Source organism: Physeter macrocephalus, chromosome 3 (assembly GCF_002837175.3).
Source record: "Physeter macrocephalus isolate SW-GA chromosome 3, ASM283717v5, whole genome shotgun sequence".
Taxonomy (NCBI): domain Eukaryota; kingdom Metazoa; phylum Chordata; class Mammalia; order Artiodactyla; family Physeteridae; genus Physeter; species Physeter macrocephalus.
The window spans coordinates 8038850-8061213 of NC_041216.1; the positions used below are offsets into that span (position 1 = coordinate 8038850).

The following is a 22364-nucleotide window of genomic DNA, read 5'->3' on the forward strand; positions in this document are numbered from 1 at the left end:
CGCTCCGCAGCATGTGGGATCTTCCTGGACCAGGGCACGAACCCATGTCCCCTGCATCGGCAGGCGGACTCTCAACCACTGCGCCACCAGGGAAGCCCCATGACTCTTCTTGAATTATGGTTTTCTCAGAGTATATGCCCAGTAGTGCTTCCCACCTTTTCTAATCTATGCTCCTGCAAACTGTTTGCATTTCACAGAAAGGTATATTCTGTTGATTTTTATTTCCTTGTCTTTGCACATGCCATTTCTTCTGCCTGTGTATCCTAAACTGGGTAGCTTGGCAAAAAGTTCCTCCTCTTTTAAGATATAGTTTAACTGTCACTCAGGTAGAATTAGCCATTCTTTCTCTCTCTCTCTCTCTCTTTTTTTTTTTTTTTTTTTTTTTCAATCGTGTAGTGCTTTTACATTTATTATGGCATCTGGAGGTCAGTGAATTTTGTTTTCCCAGGTCTGGTCTTATTTGATCTCAATTCCTTGCACAATGACTGGCACATGCTCAATAATTAAAATAAAAGAGCCTGTGTTTCACAGATGAGGAAACTGAGCCTGAAGGAATAAGTGCCTTCACCAAGGTCTCATGGCAAAGCTGGGATACAAAACCAGTTTTTTAAAATTCCAGATCCAATATTTCTTTCATCATACCTTGCCTGTAGTATAAAAATTTAAGAAATATTGTACTGTGAGTTAATTGAGTATTCTTTCTGTATAAAAATTGTGATAATGAAAATCCCGTTAACAGCTTACATTGTAAATTTAAGTGGATAGGGACCTACTTAGTTCCTTGTGGTTTCTATTAATGCTTGAAGGTGAATAGGCTATAATTTTTCATGATTGAAAGTGTGGCCTATGGTGGAAAAGCCAATTGAACAAATAGTATGTGCAACTTTTCATGTCGTATTTGAATATTGGAAAATAGGAGACAAAAAATTGAAAAGTTGAGTATTTTATGATATACTAAGGGTATGTTCTGGATAGTAAAGCTGTAGTTGAGCTTGAGCTCTCATTCAGTCGTTCAGTGACTTTTATTCCTGTTTATATAACCTAAAGCACTTGTTGAACACCATTGTAAGCAGTTTACATGTGATGCTTACAACCCTACGAGTTAAGTATGTTATTATTTCCACTTTACATACAAGGAAACAGAGACACGGATGGTAACTTGCTAAACTAAATGTAACACAACTAGTAAATGGGTGAGTTAGCATTTGAACCCAGGCAGTCTGGTTCAAGAGCCCAAACCCTTAACTAGGATGCCAAGCTTTGTTAGTTATTTTGTTTTCAGAGGAGCTACAAAGATGAAAAGATAGGGCCTCTGCTCTCAAGAGAATTGATAGTGTAAGGGGGAATAAAGGTATGGAAATCGGAGAGGTAATTAATTATTTGCTGGGTGACTGCTCCCTGCCAGAAGGTATGCTAAGTATGTCTTACCTATTCTCATTTAAACTCTACAAACATAGGAGGGAAGTATCCTTACCCCATTTTACAAAGGGGGGAACTGAAGGAAGGACAGGTTAAGTAACTTACAAACTCAAAGGAAGCATCAGAGCTAGAATAGGAACTTAGTTTTGACTGGCTTCAAACATATATTCTTTCTGTTGCTTTGTGCCACTTCTGTACAGATACAAAATCACAGTATTATGTAATTACTGTAGTTTTAAATATTGTGTAAGGTGCATTGAGAGCACAGGGAAAGGATCCCTTATGTCTGTCTAGGGAGGAGAGGAAGGCTTCACAGGGTGGGTAGCGCTTGAGTTATAGCAATTGATTAAGATCTTCAGACAGAGAGAAGAGCATGTGCCAAGTCATGGAGGGGTGAGAGAATGTGGTGTGTTTAGTGGTTGAGTATTTAAATAGTAAAGTGGGAGAAGAGAATAGATTTTAGATGTTTAGGTAGAATTGATCCAACTTAGAGATAGCAAATGAAGTATGAGGGTCAAGGAGGATCCAGGAATACTCAAGAGGTTTCTGGGGCTTCCCTGGTGGCTCAGTGGTTGAGAGTCCGCCTGCCATGCAGGGGACACGGGTTCGTGCCCCGGTCCGGGAAGATCCCACATGCCGCGGAGCGGCTGGGCCCGTGAGCCATGGCCGCTGAGCCTGCGCGTCCAGAGCCTGTGCTCCACGACGGGAGAGGCCACAACAGTGAGAGGCCTGCGTACCGGAAAAAAAAAAAAAAGAGGTTTCTGGCTTCAGTAAGTTGAGTTTGTGATGATACCATTTACAGAGGGGCTAGGAACAGGATTTGGGGGTAAGTAATAAGTATTGGAATCTGTTGTGTTTAAGGGACTCATGGGACATTCAAGTAGTAATTTGCACTGGGAGACATTTGCCCATATGGATGTGGTGTTTAGAGATGAGAGAGTTATCTACCTGTAGGTATAGTGTTGCCAGATAAAAATGTAGAATGCTCAGTTAAATTTCATTACCAAATGAACAATGAATATTTTTTCATATAAGTATGTTGCATGCAATATTTGGGACTTACTTATACTAAAGAATTATTTGTTGTTTATTTGAAATTCAAATTTAACTGGTCATTTTATATTTTTATTTGCTATATCTGATAACCCTACATAGGTGATAGTTGAAGTCATGAAGGTGGATGAGATTGTTCAGGGAACAAAAGTAGAGAACAGAGAGTAGAGCTCAGGATAGAAAGCTGGGAACTAGATTAGTTTAGTGCTTCAAAATGGCTTCAAAGTAGTCCCCCAAGCAGCAGCCTCATCATTACCTGGGAACTTGTTAGAAACGTATATTCTTGGACCCTGCTCCAGACCTGTTGAATCAGAAATTCTGAGGCTGAAACCCAACACTCTATGTCTTAATAAGACTTTTAGGGGCTTCTGATGCCACTGAATTTGGAACTATTGACTTCAGGGGTGAATATAAGATCAATGAAGGATACTAAGAAATAGTAATGATGAATTGAAGTAATAACATAATCCGAAGACAACCAGTGGACCCATTGGCAGTGTCAGATGTATCTGAGAAGCCAAGTAAGATAAAACCTAAAATTGTTTGTTGAATTACGCAATAGTGAGATGATTGGTTATCTTAAAACACCTTCAGTTGAAGCAGTAGCCTGATTTCATTGTGTTCAGGAGGGAATCAAAGTGAGGAAGTAGAGAAAGAATGGAATGCTTTTTCTCTAAGTTCGGTTGTAAAGGGAGAGAGAAGAGGGGGCAGTAGTTCCTTAGGGAATAGGTTCCTTATAATCTGAAGGGAAGAAACCTATATGGAGGTTGTGAAAGGAACAAAGGCAAGGATGACTGAGACTGTCTTGAGGATCTCCACATTTGCTGCCCATGCTGAACTTTTGCTGAACTCTCTAACATAAAACTGCTAAATAGTTGCTGAGTTGCCAAAAGGAAAGAACAATGCTGAGAACTGGACTCTTTCTGGACTAAGGAAACCATACCTTTCCCTAGTAATGGATGAGACGTGCTTGATAACCCAATCGTTTGAACAGAACAGATTTATCGTCCAATCCAAATTCTTGGTAAACAGCTTGTGTAAGCCTGTGTGAACTTCCTCCTTCTCCCCATAAAAACCTCTACCCATTTTCCTCTACTGGGACACTATTCTGGGTTCTTCCAGAATCTGTGATCCCTGAATTACAATTCTAAGAACCCAAATAAACTACCTTTTTGCCTCTTTACAGTTCATGCTGCTTTTAGTTGACAAGGTGGAGAGAGGCTGAGGATACACAAAGACAGTATGAAGTGCTATAAGAAGGGAGAGGGAAAGGGATCCTGAACATAAGCACTGTTTTAGTCATGGCTGAGAAGTTTGCCTTTTCCTGTAAGGTTCAAGGACAGTTTGCTGATCAATTTGTAGGCATGGTGGAGGGGGGGAATCAGGATGTTGCAGGAATTCTTACTTAGCTGCTTCTATTTTCTTGGTGAAATAGAAACATTATTGAGCAGGAAGTATGTGGGGTTGGGACTTATGAGTGATGGAGGTGTGGAACAGTTACTTTATGAAGTAAAAGAAACTGACTAGGGAAATGTAACAGGCATATTAGAAAAATACCAGAGATTGAGTTGATGGTAAGACAGTAATTTTTTATTGAGTCTTAAGTGTTCTTTTTGGTAAGTTAAAGGAGGTGTATATAGGTACTTTTAACTTCCTCCTCTTTTTGCAAGTGCCAGTAAATAAATAATTGTTATTTAAGTATAATGTTTAGGAACATTTGAATTGAATGAACTTGAATGTCCACTTTGAATTGAATGAACTTAGATTCATTCATTCAACAAATATTTATTCGATGTCATAATTATGAAAATAGTAAGAGCTAGCATTTTTTTTTTTTTTTTTTTTTGGCGGCACGTGGGCCTCTCACTGTTGTGGCCTCTCCCGTTGCGGAGCACAGGCTCGAGATGCTCAGGCTCAGCGGCCATGGCTTACAGGCCCAGCCGCTCCATGGCATGTGGGATCTTCCCGGACCGGGGCATGAACCCGTGTCCCCTGCATCGGCAGGCGGACTCTCAACCACTGCGCCACCAGGGAAGCCCAAGAGCTAGCATTTTTGTTCCTAGATCATGTCTAACTTCTGGCTAACTGTAAGGCATCACACTACATACTTTATTTGTATTAAATCATTTATCCCCCATAAATCCAGTCCAGTGGGTTAGATAATATTATCTTTATAGATAAGGAAGTTAAAACTGAGAAAGATTAAATAACTTGATTAAGAATCAGGATCGCTAGTGTTCTGGCATTCCAGTGGCGTACCCCTTTCCTTTTCTTCCCTTCTTGGGGCCTTGGGGTCATGGGCAACATTCTGTATTCTGGCTGGTTGGCGCAATGCTTGAGTGGCCAGGCAGGGGAGCGGGCCACGTGCGCGTGGAGGGCACTGTGGACCGGAGGGAGGCGCACGGCATGGCTGAACACCGAGAGCCCCATGGGGCCATCGAGGCTGAGCTGGACCCAGTTTAGTACACCCTGTGGAAGCGGCTTCCCCACTGCCTGCGCTGGAAGCCCAATGCCATTTCTGTCAACATGAAGACTGACGTTAAGGCCCAGCTGGCCCACTGCCAGAAACTGCTGGATGGACGGGCATGGCGTCAGAACTCATGCACTGAGACCGACATACACGGCTTGGGCCTGGCCATCAACTGCACCATCAACATTGCCCTACAGCTTCGGGCTGGCAGCTTCGGGTCCCTGCAGGTGGTGCCAGTATCTCCACTGTGGAGCTTGTTGATGAGCTGGAACCAGAGACTTACATGTGAGAGCTGCTGACCCAGATCTACAACAACTCAGCCATCCACATCTGTGTCTTCAGGGTCACACCCAAGTAATTGAAATGAGGCTGGCCCATCTTATTCACCCACCGCATACAGCTAGGCTCAGATATGGCTCTACTGAGTACTGTCATGGACCTTCTACCAGAGGCATGTAGGAAAAAGCCTGTCCTCCTTGCAGCCCCGAGGACTATGAATTCAGAGGGTGAATATTGTCTTTTGTTGGGCCCAAGCAGTGGGTCTTTTGAATCTTTTGTGTTCTGTAACGATTGTTCTATACAGTCAAACGTATCGAGTTGTGTTGGTGCCCAGCCACCCCACTGCAAAAAAAAAAAAAAAAAAAGAACGAGGATCACACCTGTTTCTGTCTGCTCTCGGAACCCATAGTCTTCTTTGTTATGTTGACTGTGCTGGGTGTTGAATGTACAGAGGTGGAAAACCAGATATGGTCCCTGTCCTTAGTGGACATGGTCCTTTTGGTCTAGTGTATGTGTGGGGGAGGAGGAGGGGTGTTAAACATTAAACAGATTATCACCCAAATAAATATGATATGATGTATTATGACAAGTGCTATGAGTGAAAGGAGGTGGGAGAAGCTACAACAGGGGAACATAATTTCCATTGGGGACCAGGGTTTGAATTCATTATAGTAAGTATGTTTTATTGTATTTGTACATTTAGGAGGGAGACAGCATGGGTTTTGAAACAGAGAGACCTGGGTTTGATTCCCATCTGTGCACTTAGTATCTTTGTGACCTTGGACAAGTTGATGAACATCTCTAAGCCTCACTTTCCTCATCCATAAAGAAGGTTCAATAATTCTTACCTTATAGGCAGCAGTTTGTTTGGTGCCATAACGTACATCATGGGAAGTGGTAAATTAATGCAGTGGTTCTTAATCTTTGGCATTTAATATTCCAAAGAAATTCCAGAGTAACTTTGGGAACTGATACATTTGTCATTCATTTTGCTAAGTACAGGGAGATTAAAAATACAACTACCATTTATTATCACCATTGTTTCAAAAAAAGTAAGGCTATTTTTAAAAACTTTGAGGGCTTCCCTGGTGGCGCAGTGGTTAAGAATCCGCCAGCCAGTGCAGGCCATACGGGTTCTAGCCCTGGTCCAGGAAGATCCCACGTGCCACGAAGCAACTAAGACCATGCACCACAACTACTGAGCCTGTGCGCTAGAGCCCACGAGCCACAGCTACTGAAGCCCATGCGCCTAGAGCCCATGCTCCGCAACAAAAGAAGCCACCGCAATGAGAATCCTGCGCACCGCAACGAAGAGTAACCTCCACTCGCCACAACTAGAGAAAGCCTGCTCACAGCAAAGGAGACCCAATGCAGTCACAAATAAAATAAATAAAGTACTATAACTAAAAAAAAAAAGAACAGTCATTAAAAAAAATAAACTTTATTTGAAATATGTAAGGCTGTTTTAACAAACCCCTCCCCCCCCGCCGCTCCAAAATGTAGGGTAGTTCTGATCTCAGAATAAAGGGCACTCTTTTTCAAGTTAGGTGTATGTATTTTAATTTCTTTCATGATTACGTGTTATTTTAAAGCGTTTTGAAGAATATATTAAAGATAAACCTGATTTAGGCTGTGTTGATTTTTTGTGTAATGAGCAGATTGCATTGAAACTCATGTCTTTTCTGACATTAAGAGATATGCCACTTGCAAATCTGTTGGCTAAAATGACTAATTTGATCCAAACTCTAAATCATTCAGATTTAATTTCATTTATTGCTCCCTTATAAACACAGCCTATAAAAGGGATAGTGCTCAGCATTGAAATAGCTGTGTATTACTCCCAGATATCAAGATTACATTTGAGAAGTAGATATAACGATCATAAAAGATTCTTCAGGGCTTCCCTGGTGGCACAGTGGTTGAGAGTCTGCCTGCCAGTGCAGGGGACACGGGTTCGAGCCCTGATCTGGGGAGATCCCATATGCCGCGGAGCAACTAGGCCCGTGAGCCACAACTACTGAGCCTGCGCATCTGGAGCTTGTGCTCCGCAATAAGAGAGGCCGTGACAGTGAGAGGCCCGTGCACTGCGATGAAGAGTGGCCCCCACTCGCCGCAACTAGAGAAAGCCCTCGCACAGAAACGAAGCCCCAACACAGCCAAAAACAAACAAATAAATAAACAAATTTTTAAAAAAGAATAAAGTAACACTGATTAAAAAAACAAAACTTTAATTCTTTTTTTTTAAGGTTGGAGACAACCAGCTAGTTTTTTTTTTTTAATTAATTTGAGGGCTTCCCTGGTGGCGCAGTGGTTGCGCGTCCGCCTGCCGATGCAGGGGAACCGGGTTCGTGCCCCGGTCTGGGAGGATCACACATGCCGCGGAGCGGCTGGGCCCGTGAGCCATGGCCGCTGAGCCTGCGCATCCGGAGCCTGTGCTGCGCAACGGGAGAGGCCACAAACAGGGAGGCCCGCATACCACACACACACACAAAATAATAAATAAATAAATAAATAAAATAAAATTAATTTGATTATTTTAATTTTTTTTGGCTGTGTTGGGTCTTCATTGCTGTGCTCAGGCTTTCTCTAGCTGCGGCGAGTGGGGGCTAGTCTTCACTGTGGTGCGTGGGCTTCTCATGCCAGGGAAGTACTTCTCAGCCACCAGGGAAGTCCCAGATTCTTCAATTCTAAAGATCCTTTTTGTAAAGATTAAATCTAGGGCTTCCCTGGTGGTGCAGTGGTTAAGAATCTGCCTGCCAACGCAGGGCACACAGGTTCGAGCCCTGGTCCGGGAAGATCCCACACACCGTGGAGCAGCTGAGCCCGTGCGTCACGACTACCGAGCCTGCGCTCTACAGCCTGCGAGCCACAACTACTGAGCCTGTGTGCTACAACTACTGAAGCCTGTGCACCTAGAGCCTGTGCTCCACAACGAGAAGCCATCTCAATGAGAAGCCTGCCTACCGCAACAAAGAGTAGCCTCCGCTCGCCGCAACTAGTAAAAAGCCTGTGCACAGCAACGAAGACCCAACGTGGCCAAAAAAAAAAAGAAAAAAAAAAAGATTAAATCTAGTCTAATAACTTGTAAGTTTTGACTTTTGAGGTATTTGAAGGCGATTACGACTATAATGTAGAAGAGATGAATATGACAAAGCTATTTTTTTGTTTGAATTTCTAGTTTCCTCAATACTAACACTGTATTCATTTCTCTCTCTCCTTTTTTTCTTTAAGGAATATGTACATGCTTCAAAGCCGAAAACTCAAGAAAGTGAACTGAAAATTAGTGCTGTCTTTTCAGTCAGTGACAGTCCTCTTGGTAAGAAACAGAACTGTAAGTTAGTTAGAATCAATATTTGTTATATTCTGACCAGTAGAATTGAGGGAAAGTACCTCATGTAAGTCATTTTCTTCCTTTAGACAAAGCAGTGCTTTTCAAACTGGCTAGCTGGTCTTGACCAGTATTTTAAAAAGTGGAATTTAATTACAGTTGATCCTTGAACAACATGGGTTTGAACTGCACAGGTCCACTTACAGGTGGTATTTTTCAATAAATATAGTACTTGTATTTTTATTCTACAGATCTGTAAATTAACTAAGTGTGGGGACATTTTTATGTTCTATTGGAGATCACAATATGTGGAATCAGAAGAACTAGGGTTTGAGCCCTGATTCTATCCAGACTGTTTCAGCTTCCTGCTCTTGGATGAGTCATTTATCAGTTCTTTTGTTTTTGAGACAGAGATAGCAGGACATGGATTTTTGACTGCATGGGGTTGGCGCCCCTAACCTCTGAGTTGTTTAAGGGTCAACTGTATATCAGAGTGTGGTGCATATAGTAAGGAAACATATTATTTCATGAAACTACTGTTTCAGTTATTAAATTTTATCTACATATACACACATGCACATACAGATGTATGTGTGTGTCTCTTGGGTTATAATGTGAAATGTAGTTCTAACTATGTGTCATGGTTAAAAAGTTCTAACTATGTGTCATGTTTTAGAGTGGTTATTGCCTCAATATTGGATTTCAAGACTGAGGGAATTTGTCCTAAAAAATAGAGAATGTATATATGTTCATGTTGATGTGAAAACAGTTTTTGTTGTTGTTTTTTTTTTCTTATTTTGTTTTTATAGCCCAACAGTTGACCCCAGGCTTTCAGCTTTCTCTTGCATCATCTGGCCCAAATATATCGCTTCCTTCAGTTCCAGCTGTAGCTATTCAGGTTTTTTGTTCTGGTTGCAAAAAAATGCTTTATAAGGGGCAAACTGCATTTCATAAGACAGGATCTACTCAACTCTTTTGCTCCACAAGGTGCATCATCGGATATTCTTCACCTGTCTGCCTACCACCTCCTCCCAAGAAAACCTGTGCAAACTGCTCAAAGTATGAAATTCTTAATTATATCCCTTACTTTTTAAGTGTTTTTAGTTCAAATATGCTATTGCTATTTTAAATCTCTTTAGCTCATTTCCCTGGAAATACTTTTTAGCTAATTGAGAAGTTTGCAAATTCTAAAGTTTTGTAAAGTTAAATAAGTCACTTGATGTAAAAAAGTATTGCTTAGACCAGTTTTCCTATCTCTTTCAATTAGAAAGAAATAAATTATTTGTGAGAAACTATAGGACCTTGTAGACAACAACTATTCAAAATTATTTGTTATCTTGAAAGTTACTGAAGTATAGAATGAAATAATATCACCTTTATAATAGTATATGAAAGTTATTTAATTCTTTAGAAGGTAAATGGCCACAAAAATAATGCATTTATTCCTGAAAAGTCCTTGTGAGCTTTTGTTGGGGGTCATTGTTACTTTATAATAATGCATAGATGCAGAGAGAGGAAGAAATAGCAACGAAGTTACATAAACTTCTTTCTCTACCTCAGTAAGTTTGAAGAATTTGGCACGTTTTACTTATTTGTGTGGTAGTGCAATTCTAGGAATACAGTGTGTTGTCAGTAGTCACTAATGTAGAGCAAGGAAAGTTAAGAGCTTGGTTTTAGATCGTAGCTCTATCACTTACTAGCTTGTATGACCTTCCTTAGTTTCTTCATTGGTACATAGTATCTACTTCCTTAGGTTTTTTTTTTTTTTTTTTTTTTGTCCTGAATTTTATATTCTAGTGGAGGAGGACATACAATAAACAATAGACATAATTTTTTTTTTTTTTTTTTTTTTTTTTTTTTGTGGTATGCGGGCCTCCCTCTGCTGTGGCCTCTCTCGTTGCGGAGCACAGGCTCCGGACGCGCAGGCCCAGCGGTCATGGCTCACGGGCCCAGCCGCTCCGCGGCATGTGGGATCTTCCCAGACCGGGGCGCGAACCCGGTTCCCCTGCATCGGCAGGCGGACGCGCAACCACTGCGCCACCAGGGAAGCCCCTTCCTCAGGTTTTAATGAGACAGTGTTGGCACAGGACCTAGCACATAGCAAATGCTTAATAAGTGGGATCCTATTATTTTTAATAATAAATTTGGTATTATGTATATTTAACATATAATTTATAGGCCTCTATTTTGTCTTTGGCGATATATGATAGTTTCTTTATCGGCTTGGTATGTTGGCCTTAGGTATCTAAAAGTAGATCCTGTTAAAATGGAAATCCCCAACTAAAAGGAAAGAGGAATTTAAAAACATTTTACTTAAATATTCAAATTTAGTTTTGTTCCAAAATGCCCTTCTAATACCTTACTTTAACTCTTTTATGTCATTCTCATGGAACTGATCTGGAAGAGTAAATTTAGTTTTTTGTTTTTAGATATTCAATCTCAACATATCAAATATCGAAAGGAAATTAATTAAATTTTAAAGAACATAACACCGCCTATATGTCCAAATACATATTCTCTTAAAAGTAGTCACTCTTGTCATTGGCTTTTTACCACAATGCTGTTGTTATTCAAAATTTTTTTTTGTCTCTTGATTTTGCATTGCCTTCAGAGGCTGTGAAACATTCCTTTAGACTAAGTTAGGTGATAAATCTGTCTTTCAAGCTGGGGTTTGATTTTTGCACATTGCCAAAAGTTACTTGATGTCTTACCAGCTGACTACTGTAGATGATTAAACTGAGTCATACTGTTAAACATGGTCTCTGACTATAAAATTAAAAAGTTGTGCTTAGAGTTCTTTAAAAGAGAAATAAGAAAAAATGTTTGAGCCATGTTGTTGGGAGAGGTATGGTTTCTCTAAGATAAATGTTAAGATGTAACATATATTTGGATGTGTAAGGTTTAGAATGCATTTATATTTATGTGCACAGATTTTCATTAAAAAGTCATTCTCATTGGTTTACTTATATATACATAGCATTGGCAGATTTACATTATTAAATAAAATTCTTAATTGCTTTGATTTTAGTAGAAAAATGAATTTTCATAATTAATACTTCAGCTGCATGTAGGCATATCCACTTGGTTTCCAAGATTCACTGTCGTATTAGTAAGGCTAGGTGAGTTTTAGAACATTAAAGTAGTGCTTTGTTGCTGTTTTTTTATATTTTTAATTTTTTAAAATTTTGACCGTGTGGTGCGGCATGCAGGATCTTAGCATGCGGGATGTTAGTTCCCTGACCAGGGATCAAACCTGAGCCCCCTGCATTGGGAGCACGGAGTCTTAACCACTGGACCACCAGGGAAGTCCCTGTTGCTGTTGTTATTCTTTCATAGTTTACCATGGAGTTCTGTATAATAAAGGTACAGGATGGAAGGCAGAATAGTGGAATGATGAAGTCCATGGACTGTAGAATCAGACTGCCTTGATTTGTATTCTGGCTTCACTGCTTACCAGCTGAATGACTTTGGCAAGTCATTATTTAACCTTTCTGATTTGGTGTCCTAATAATACTTACCTTACAGAGTTTTTTGATAAGTAAATTGGATAATTTGAGTAAAGAGAACAATGTCTGGCACATACAAATTACCCGATACATTATTGTAGTGCATAATATTATTGCCATTAATTTTCTTTACTTTGTGGTCATTAATTAGAAACTAGTGTTTCTAATTAATGACTATTTCCTTCAGTTTTTATACTTGTCAGAAGAATGGCAATAACTTAGTCTCTGTTTTTACTGGCAGTGCTTATTGTAACAATTAGCTCTTACAGAATAACTCTACAAGTCTCATAGAACAACTCAGTTATTTGTATTCATTTTGCTTCATTCTTGTTTCCATCTGTTCTCTGATACCAAGCCTTAATAGCGCTTTTGTCTGTCATTTGTTTCTTTGGTTTCTTCAGTTATAGTGAAGATTTATATATCATGCTAATTTTTAATGCTAATCTTTGGTAGTTCATCTGTTTCCCAAATCTTACATTTAAATAAAAAGTTTTTTCATTCCTTGTTTCATTCATGTTTCTACTCTTGGCAGCTACTGGCTAGTAAGAGAGGACAAGTGTTTTGTGGTCTGGAGTTGTGGGATGGCCACTTGTTCTGTTGGCTCCAGTGGATGAAACTTGGTTGGAGCTGGAAGCCTCAATGTTTTTTTCATGAGCATCTGGCTAGATATATTTTAAATGTAGTAATCCTTCAACACATCTATGAATTCAGTATTAAACTCGGTTTTATACATTAGGAAATTGAGACAGTAATTGCCTCACTCATTGTCACTCAGATGATAAGTAATAGAACTAATCATCAAACCCAGTTTTCCAGATGCCTTTTCCAGAGCCACCCATTTACTACTATACAATAGCTGCCCTTAGTAAATGTAGTTATTTTAGCTCACAAAGAGGAAGAAATTACAATTACGAAGAACACATTTCATTTTGCCTTTGTTATTTATTTTTAGAGACATTTTAAATCCAAAGGATGTGATCACAACCCGATTTGAAAATTCCTCTCCTAGCAAAGATTTCTGCAGCCAATCATGCCTTTCTTCTTACGAGCTAAAGAAAAAACCTGTTGTTACCATATATACCAATAGCATTTCAACTAGGTGCAGTATGTGTCAGAAGAATGCTGATGTAAGTTACATTTCACCTTTATTGGGATTCTCTTCACAGATTAGAGGTTTTTAATTAGCTTTCCTTATCTTGTATCTGTATGTGTTTTTATTTCCTAGATTCGATTTGAAGTTAAATATCAAAATGTGGTACATGGTCTTTGTAGTGATGCCTGTTTTTCAAAATTTCATTCTACCAACAACCTTACCATGAACTGTTGTGAGAACTGTGGGAGCTATTGCTATAGTAGCTCTGGTCCTTGCCAGTCCCAGAAGGTTTTTAGTTCAACAAGTATCACAGCATATAAACAGGTATGAATATCAGTCTGTTGTGTACAGTTGGGTTTACCCCTTCTGAGATGGCTGCACAGGGATGAAGTGCAGAATAAAAGAGTGAGCTCTTCCCATTAGTTGATCTTGGTGTGTGATTTCCCCTCCTGAAAAATGGGATAGATTCTGATGCTGTAAGGGTTGATTTTGATAGTGAGATGATATAGGTGAACTAGGTCATTTTTTAGGGTTTCCTTCATGGCCAAGAATTCACAAATATAATTTCATGATTCGCTATGAGTCTGAAATATTCTGTGACATATTGATAGTGAAGAAAACCCCATATTATTGTGAATAAACTATGACCAAGAGTTACAAGATGATACAATCAGCAAATATAAAACATATCTTTTTCCTTTTAGAAAGTATATATTTTAAATGTGTTTTGGAATGAATTGTAATTATTCTGGCAACATTGCCTTATTAGAATACTGGAGCTTTTTTTTTTCTTTTTTCTATTTTCCAACTGCCTTTTTAAAAATTTTAGCTAATTTTAATTTATTAGTTTCATTACTAAATATATTAATTTGTGTCAATTTAAGTATTGCTGAATAATATGGGATCTTTAAAAAGTTATCTTTTTAAAAAGGTATAAATGATAATTAAAAGTATTTTCAGTTAGGATGTTTGGTTTATTTTTAATTCCTTTGAGCAGTTGGTAATAGATGTTCATCTTTGGAAAGTATCTCTTTTCTAGAAACTTAGCCACTTTTTGCAGTCTGGTTACTACTTTCACAAGAATAAAATCCATGTTTTATATATATGTGTGTGTGTGTATATATATACATTTATATATGTATTCCAAAAATCAGTTCCATTCCTGATTTTGTTACTGGTATTATACCCTATCAACTGCATGAATGATGTTCCTCTTCTACCAGAAAGATTATGTATTGTAACTTTGCAATTTATATTTTACTACCTTTTAGTTCCCTATTTAATTCATTACTAAAAGACCTTATATTGTGTCAGTGACAGTATAGGGTAGCAGTTAGGAGCTTGGACTTTGGAGCCAGATGAAGTAAGTTTAGTCTCCTACTTTATTGTTTATTTGTTAATTTAAAGTTTGTTTAAATTTTTTAAAAAAAATATATTATTTTTTTAAAGTATCTCACTACATTATTGAAAGGATTTTATGGTACAGTGTATATAAATTGCTTAGTGTGGGGCCTGCTCATGGTAAGTGCTCAGTAAGTAATAACATTGTTAATTTATATAAATGGTAGTATTATTATTGTTGTTGTTTCTTAAAACATGAATAACCTTACAGGCAAATTTTATTATGAAACCCAGCTTGAACTACAGGTAGTTCTGTAGAATCTCCTAATATACATTAAACATCTTTTCTATCTCCTGCTAAAGAGTCTTCCTAGTTAAGTAACCTTCAAGGTGGTAGACTCTATCCTAGATTGATGTCCAAGTCTGTCCTGAGGGTGGTCCTTTGGCTCATGGATTACTTGGTCCTCTCTGATTATTTGTGATGAGAGAAGTATGTTATGACTAATTAGTTATTACTTTTAATGTGTAATGTTGTTGCTAATATATATGAGTAGTTACTAATTTTTTTCAGTTTACATTTTACAGGCATACCTCAGAAATATTGTGGGTTTGGTTCTAGACCACTGCAATAAAGCACAATTATATATATCAATTCTTATATACACATACACACGAATATAATTTATATATCTTCTTGGTTGAAAGAGGTATGTTTCAGGTCTATGTGGGTCCTTTCAAAAAGTAAAGAGCTAATCCTTAAATAATTCTAAAATAGTGTTTGTAGACATTTCATCAGTTAAGAGTTTTAGAGACATGTGATTGAGTTCATCCAGTTTCTGTAGCTAGGAAAGCAGCTTACTAGATAACTAAGATAGATTATGTCTTTTCTTCACCTTTAGAAAGAGAGGGCATTTATAGACATACCTCAGAGATACTGCATGTTCAGTTACCACCACAGTAAAACAAATATTGCAATAAAGTGACACACAAATTTTTGGTTTCCCAGTGCATATAACAGTTACGTTTACACTATACTGTAGTCTGTGAAGTGTGCAATAACATTATGTCTTAAAAAAACAATGTGCATACCTTAATTTAAAAATGCTTTATTGCTTAAAAATGCTAACATTCATCTGAGCCTTCAGCGAATTGTAATCTTTTTGCTGGTGGAGGGTCTTGCCTCAATGTTGATGGCTGCCAACTGCTCAGGGTGGTGATTACTGAAGGCTGGGGTGGCTGTAGCAGTTTCTTAAAATAAGACAACAATTAAGTTTGCTGCATGGATTGACTCTTCCTTTCATAAACTATTTCTCTGTGGTATGCAGTGCTGTTTGATAGCATTTGACCCTCAGTAGAACTTCTTTCAGAATGGGAATCAATCCTGTCAAACCCTGTTGCTGCTTTATCAACTAAATTTATGTAATATTCTAAATCCTTTGTTGTCATTTCAACAGTCATCTTCACCAGGAGTAGATTCCATCTCAAGACACCACTTTTTTGCTCATCCATGAGAAGCAACTCCTTGTTCATTAAAGTTTTGTCCTGAGATTGCAGAAATTGAGTCACATCTTTCGGGCTCCACCTCTAATTCTTGTCCTCTTGGTATTTCCACCAGTCTGCAGTTACTTTATTCACTGAAGTCTTAAACCCCTCAAAGTCATCCATGAAAGTTGGAGTCAACTTCTTTTAAACTCCTGTTAATGTAGATATTTTGACCTCTTCCCATTAATCACTTATGCTTTTAATGTCATCTAGAATGGTGAATCCTTTCCAGAAGGCTTTTAATTTACTTTGTCCAGCTCTATCAGAAGAATCACTGTCTATGGCAGCAATAGCGTTATGAAATGTATTTCTTAAATAATAAGACTTGAAAGTCAAAATTACTCTTTGATCCATGGGCTGCAGAATGGATGATTTTTTAGCAGGTGTGAAAACAACATTAATATCATTGTACATCTCCATCAGAGCTCTTGGGTGACCAGATGCATTGTCAACGAGCAATAATACTTTGAAAGGAATCTTTTCTTCTGAGGAGTAGGTCTCAACAGTGGGCTTAAAATATTCAGTAAACCGTGTTGTCAGCAGATGTGCTGTTATCTAGGCGTTGTTTTTCCATTTATAGAGCACAGGCAGAGTAGATTTAGCATAATTCTTAAGGGCCCTAGGATTTTTAGAATAATAAATGAGCATTGGCTTCAACTTGAAGTCACCAGGTGCAGTAGCCCGTAACAAGAGAATCGGCCTGTCCTTGAAGCTTTGAAGCCAGGCATTGACTTCTCTCTAGCATGAAAGTCCTAGATGGAATCTTCTTCCAATGGAAGGCTGTTTCATCTGCATTGAAAATCTGTTGTTTAATGTAACCACCTTCATTAATTATCTTAGCTAGATCTTCTGAATAACTTGTAGCTTCCGCATCAGCACTTGCTGCTTCACATTGTACTTTGATGTTTTAGAGACGGCTTCTTTCCTTAAAACTCATGAACCAACCTCTGCCACCTTCAGACTTTTCTTCTGCAGCTTCCTCACCTGTCTCAGCCTTCATAGAATTGAAGAGAGGTAGGGCCTTGCTTTGGATTAGGCTTTGGCTTAAGGCAATATTGTGGCTGGTTTGATCTTCTGTCCAGACACTAAAACTTTATCCATATCATCAGTAAGACTGTTTTGCTTTCTTATCATTTGTGTCTTCATTGGAGTAGCACTTTTAATTTCCTTCAAGAACTTCTCCTTTGCATTTACAACTTGGCTAACTGGCAAAAGAGGCCCAGCTTTAGGCCTCTCTTAGCTTTCCACATTTCTTCCTCACTAAGTTTAATCATTTCTAGCTTTTGATTTGAAGTGAGAAATGTGTAACTGTTCCTTTCACTTGACTACCTAGAGACCATTGTAGGGTTATTAATTGGCCTAATTTCAATATTGTTGTGTCTCAGGGAATAGGGAGGCCTGAGGAGAGGGAGAGAGATGGGAAATAGCCGGTCAGTGGAACAGTCAGAACACATACAACGTTTATCAATTTAGCTAGTCTTAAATGGGCTTGGTTTATGGCGCCCCAAAATAGTTACAATGGTAATATCAAAGATCACTGATTACAGATCACCATAACAAATACAATAATAATGAAAAATTTTGAAATATTGCGGGAATTACCAAAATGTGACACAGTGAGCAAATGCTGTTGAAAAAATGGCGCTGATAGACTTGTTTGACATAGGGTTGCCACAAATCTTCAATTTGTAAAATATGCAGTATCTGCAAAGCATAATAAAGTGAAGCACAATAAAATGAGGTATGCTTGTATTATTGTCTGAAAGAACTTATTTTTCCTACATCCCAACTTTTAGGAAAGTCTGTACTTAGTGTAGCTGCTATCATTGTCATGCTCAAATATTTTAGCCAAAGGCTTTGGTTGTAGGTAGCTTTTCTTTTTCTTTCCTTAACCCATATGTATATACGTGTGCTTGTACTAGGTATCTAAATGTTATTTTATTTTAATAGAATTCAGCCCAAACTCCTCCATATGCCTTGGGGAAATCATTGAGGCCCTCAGCTGAAATGATTGAGACTACGAACGACTCAGGAAAAACAGAGCTTTTCTGCTCTATTAATTGCTTATCAGCTTACAGAGTTAAGACAGTTATTTCTTCAGGTAATGTTTAAGTTTGATAAATTTATAGATTTCATAACTATTAAAGAAGAATGTAACTGCTTTTCTTTCACTTCGTTACAAACTAAACTGATCTATGTGGTTAAAGACCCAGGGTTATTTTAGTTTGAAAGAGCTGATTTTTATTTTTATTTTTATTTTTTTGAAGGATCCATGCAGTATATTTTTAAGTAATTAATTTATTTTAGGCTGCGTCGGGTCTTAGTTGCGGCATGTGAGATATTTTGTGGTGGTGCGCGGGCTTCTCTCTGGTTGTGGCACACGGGCTCAGTAGTTGTGGTGCACGGGCTTAAGTTGCCCCGTGGCATGTGGGATCTTAGTTCCCCCACCAGGGCCAAACCCATGTCCCCTGCATTGGAAGGCGGATTCTTAACCACTGGACCACCAGGGAAGTCCCACAAAGAGCTGATTTTTTTTTTTTTTTTTTTGCTGTACTCGGGCCTCTCACTGTTGTGGCCTCTCCCGTCGTGGAGCACAGGCTCCCGACGCACAGGCTCAGCAGCCATGGCTCACGGGCCCAGCCACTCTGCGACATGTGGCTCACTGTTGTGGCCTCTCCCGTCGTGGAGCACAGGCTCCCGACGCACAGGCTCAGCAGCCATGGCTCACGGGCCCAGCCACTCTGCGACATGTGGGATCTTCCCGGACTGGGGCACGAACCCCTATCCCCTGCATCGGCAGGCGGACTCTCAACCACTGCGCCACCAGGGAAGCCCTAGCTGATTTTTAAGTGACAAAGTTTTTCAGTGATTCTCTTGATTGAAGTATTTATTTTGTAATTTCATATGTGAAAAGAGAAAAAACACGTATAAGTTCCAAGTTATTTTTGTGTAAGTGGAACTTAATTGAGGTTAGCTTTACATATTATTGTAAAGTTCCTTCATTTTTGTTTTGCATATTACTGAATATTTGCTTTTTTACTTTCCTAATACATTTTTGGATCATTTGTTCATCTGTGTAACTTACTCATTGGTTTTTATTTTTTGCTACCAAGGTGTCCAGGTTTTGTGTCATAGTTGTAAAACCTCAGCAGTCCCTCAGTATCACCTAGCCATGTCCAATGGAACTATATACAGCTTCTGCAGCTCCAGTTGTGTGGTGGCTTTCCAGGTATGACCTAAGGTAGTACTTTACCCTTGCAGTTCTCTTAGGCGTTGGTGTATGGCAAATGTTAACTGCTGAAGGACCATGCTTATTAAGTTAGAAAGAAAAAAATTCTATTCAGCTGTGATCCAAGAGGTCATATCTGCAAAATGTCTGAGCCCAAGATTTGACCCTCAGTCCTTCTTTATTCAGAGTGTTCACCTAAACTACCTTTCTCTCCCACTTTCTCCCTTGGCTCTCTCCCTTTCAAAAGAATGGAAGCTAGGCTGTGGTTTGGATAGGTGGCATGGTGATGTGCTCATGTGTCCCTTCCTTTCATCCTGGGCCAGATACATAATGACTCCTTGCGTGGAATTGGAAGCTTCCACTTACTTGTCCCATTCTCTCCTCTCTGATACACAGGGAAAGGGTAGAGTTTCCCATCCTCCTGGGTGGGAAGATGCCTGATGTAGTATCCCTGGCACCAGGGAGAAAGAGACTACTGGTGGCCATTGTGCTCTTAATAGCCATGAGAGGCTGGTTGGTAATGGGAGTGCAGGTGAAGGGGTATCTTGGAGGAAAGGAGAGGCCTGCACTAATTTATTAATTAGTCATGTATTAGAGATCTTTGTCTGGAAAGCCTGAATTTTAGTCCTCAATCTTTTTTTTTTTGTTTTTTGGTGGTACGCGGGCCTCTCACTGCTGTGGCCTCTCCCGTCGCGGAGCGCAGCCTCCGGACGCACAGGCTCAGTGGCCATGGCTCACGGGCCCAGCCGCTCCGCGGCATGTGGGATCCTCCTGGACCGGGGCACGAACCCGTGTCCCCTGCATCGGCAGGCGGACTCTCAACCACTGCGCCACCAGGGAAGCCCAGTCCTCAGTCTTTTAATGTTGCGTTTCTCAGTCCTGTTCTGGAAGTATGCCATTTCAACTCTTTCTGTGAACTACTCAATAAAATTTTCAAGAAACGTTTGGGGGGAATTAATTTATTAAAATGAGAAAATGAAATTGATCAAGTTACCTTATTTCTCAGTTGATAAGATCTTTGCCTTATTTGTATTCATTCAGAATGTATTTAACAAGCCAAAAGGAACAAACTCTTCAGCAGTGCCCTTGTCTCAGGGCCAAGTGGTTGTAAGTCCACCCTCTGGGTCAGCAGTGTCAGCAGGAGGAGGTAACACCTCTGCCGTTTCCCCCAGCTCCGCCAGTGGCTCTGCCGCAGCCCGTCTCCAGCCTCCTTCCGCTCAGTCCCAGCAAGTTGCTTTAACCCATACAGTTGTTAAACTCAAGTGTCAGCACTGTAACCATCTGTTTGCCACAAAACCAGAACTTCTTTTCTACAAGGTAAAGAGAGATCGTGGAAGGTATTGAATATGATTTTATCTAATAGAAGCATTTTTGTCTTTTCATCTTTGACAGTCACTTGGTTTGCTTTGAAATGAGAAAGAAAAGGATTTCTTAACAATAAAGCAACTGTTTAATTAGATATTAATGACTGTTCTTCCTCTGCAGGGTAAAATGTTTCTGTTTTGTGGCAAGATTTGCTCTGATGAATACAAAAAGAGGAATAAAGTTATGGCAATGTGTGACTACTGTAAACTGCAGAAAATTATAAAGGAGACTGTACGATTCTCAGGGGTTGATAAGCCATTCTGTAGTGAAGGTAAAGAAAAAAGCTCAGTTTTGGCCACAGAGCATATGGTTGTTATGAAGTAATTCATGATGAGTTGAGCTGTTAATCCACAATTAATTTTCAAGTAATTTCTTTTATGAAGTATAATTTGAAGCTTTTTTATTGAGTTTATACTTAATTCACTTTAAAGTCTATCCTTTTAAATGTTATAATAATCTCAATAAAGAAAAACTTTCAAAATATAATTAGGTCAATGGTATTAGTATATAGAAAATCTCTTCATAAGTTTAGCTGTGACTTCAGAGATCTTTTTGGTTTTGTACCCATTCATAAAGAGAGTACTTAGGCAATTACTGCTTCTTGGCTTAAGAAACTTTTATATTGGGTTGGCCAAAAGGTTGGTTCGGTTTTTTCTGTAAGATGGCTCTAGTAGCACTTAGTTGTCTTTAACTTCATTCGAAACAATTTTGTTAGATTGTATGTGACAGCTGTCATATCAGCGTGCATTTAAAAAAAGACTTATCAAAATTGGTGAATTTTGGGGGACTTTCCTGGTAGTCTAGTAGTAAAGAATCTGCCTTTCAATGCAGGGGGCACGGGTTCGAGTCCTTATCAGGGAACTAAGATCCCACATGCCGCGAGGCAACTAAGCCCATGTGCCACAACTACTGAGCTTGCGCATCTCAACTAGAGAGGCTGTGTGCCGCAAACTACAGAGCCCGCGTGCCCTGGAGCCTGCGTGCCGCAACTAGAGAAGAGAAAACCCGCACGCCACAACTAGAGAGAAGGCTGCATGCTGCAACGAGAAGATCTCGCATGCCTCAACGAAGATTCTGTGTGCCACAACTAAGATCCGACATGGCCAAAAATTAAAAAAATAAAAAAATTGGTGAATTTTTATGTAGCCATTTTAATATTGAAGATGGAAGAAAAAAAGCATTTTTGGCATATTATGCTTTATTATTTCAAGGAAGGTAAAAATGCAGCTGAAACACAAAAAGAAGATTTGCGCAGTGTATGGAGAAGGTTCTGTGACTGATCGAACGTGTCAAAAGTGGTCTGTGAAGTTTCGTGCTGGAGATATCTCTCTGGACGATGCTCCATGGTTGGGTAGACCAGTTGAAGTTGATAGTGATCAAATTGAGACATTGAGAACAATCAACGTTATACCATGCGGGAGATAGCCGACATACTCAAAATATCCAAATCAAGCAATGAAAATCATTTGCACCAGGTTGCTTACGTTAATCGCTTTGATGTTTGGGTTCCACATAAGTTAAGCGAAGAAAACCTTGACTGTATTTCCGCATGCAATTCTCTACTTAAACGTAAGGAAGACGTTTCTTTTTTTTGTTTGTTTTTTTGAACTTGGCTTTTTTCTCTCTCTTTTTTGAAATAAATTTATTTATTTATTTACTTATTTTTGTCTGCATTGGGTCTTTGTTGCTGTGCGCGGGCTTTCTCTAGTTGCGGCGAGCAAGGGCTACTCTTTGTTGCA

The 22364-nt window shown here is 39.2% G+C and overlaps 1 protein-coding gene and 1 pseudogene across 7 annotated transcripts in view; both read left to right on the forward strand.

Moving 5' to 3' along the window:
* ZMYM6 (zinc finger MYM-type containing 6) overlaps nucleotides 1-22364 on the forward strand; it is a 46339-nt gene that overhangs the window by 4431 nt on the left and 19544 nt on the right. For 6 of the 7 annotated variants that reach the window (XM_028486533.2, XM_028486515.2, XM_028486536.2 and 3 more), the window contains exons 3-10: nucleotides 8453-8552; nucleotides 9359-9608; nucleotides 13008-13182; nucleotides 13281-13472; nucleotides 17982-18132; nucleotides 19145-19260; nucleotides 20302-20577; nucleotides 20746-20896. In XM_028486533.2, the coding sequence (XP_028342334.1) occupies nucleotides 8453-8552; nucleotides 9359-9608; nucleotides 13008-13182; nucleotides 13281-13472; nucleotides 17982-18132; nucleotides 19145-19260; nucleotides 20302-20577; nucleotides 20746-20896 (1411 nt within the window). The remainder of the gene's footprint in view (nucleotides 1-8452; nucleotides 8553-9358; nucleotides 9609-13007; nucleotides 13183-13280; nucleotides 13473-17981; nucleotides 18133-19144; nucleotides 19261-20301; nucleotides 20578-20745; nucleotides 20897-22364) is intronic. The other variant, XM_007108227.4, reaches the window with a different exon arrangement.
* LOC102985893 (ribonuclease P protein subunit p20-like) lies at nucleotides 4687-5426 on the forward strand (annotated as a pseudogene).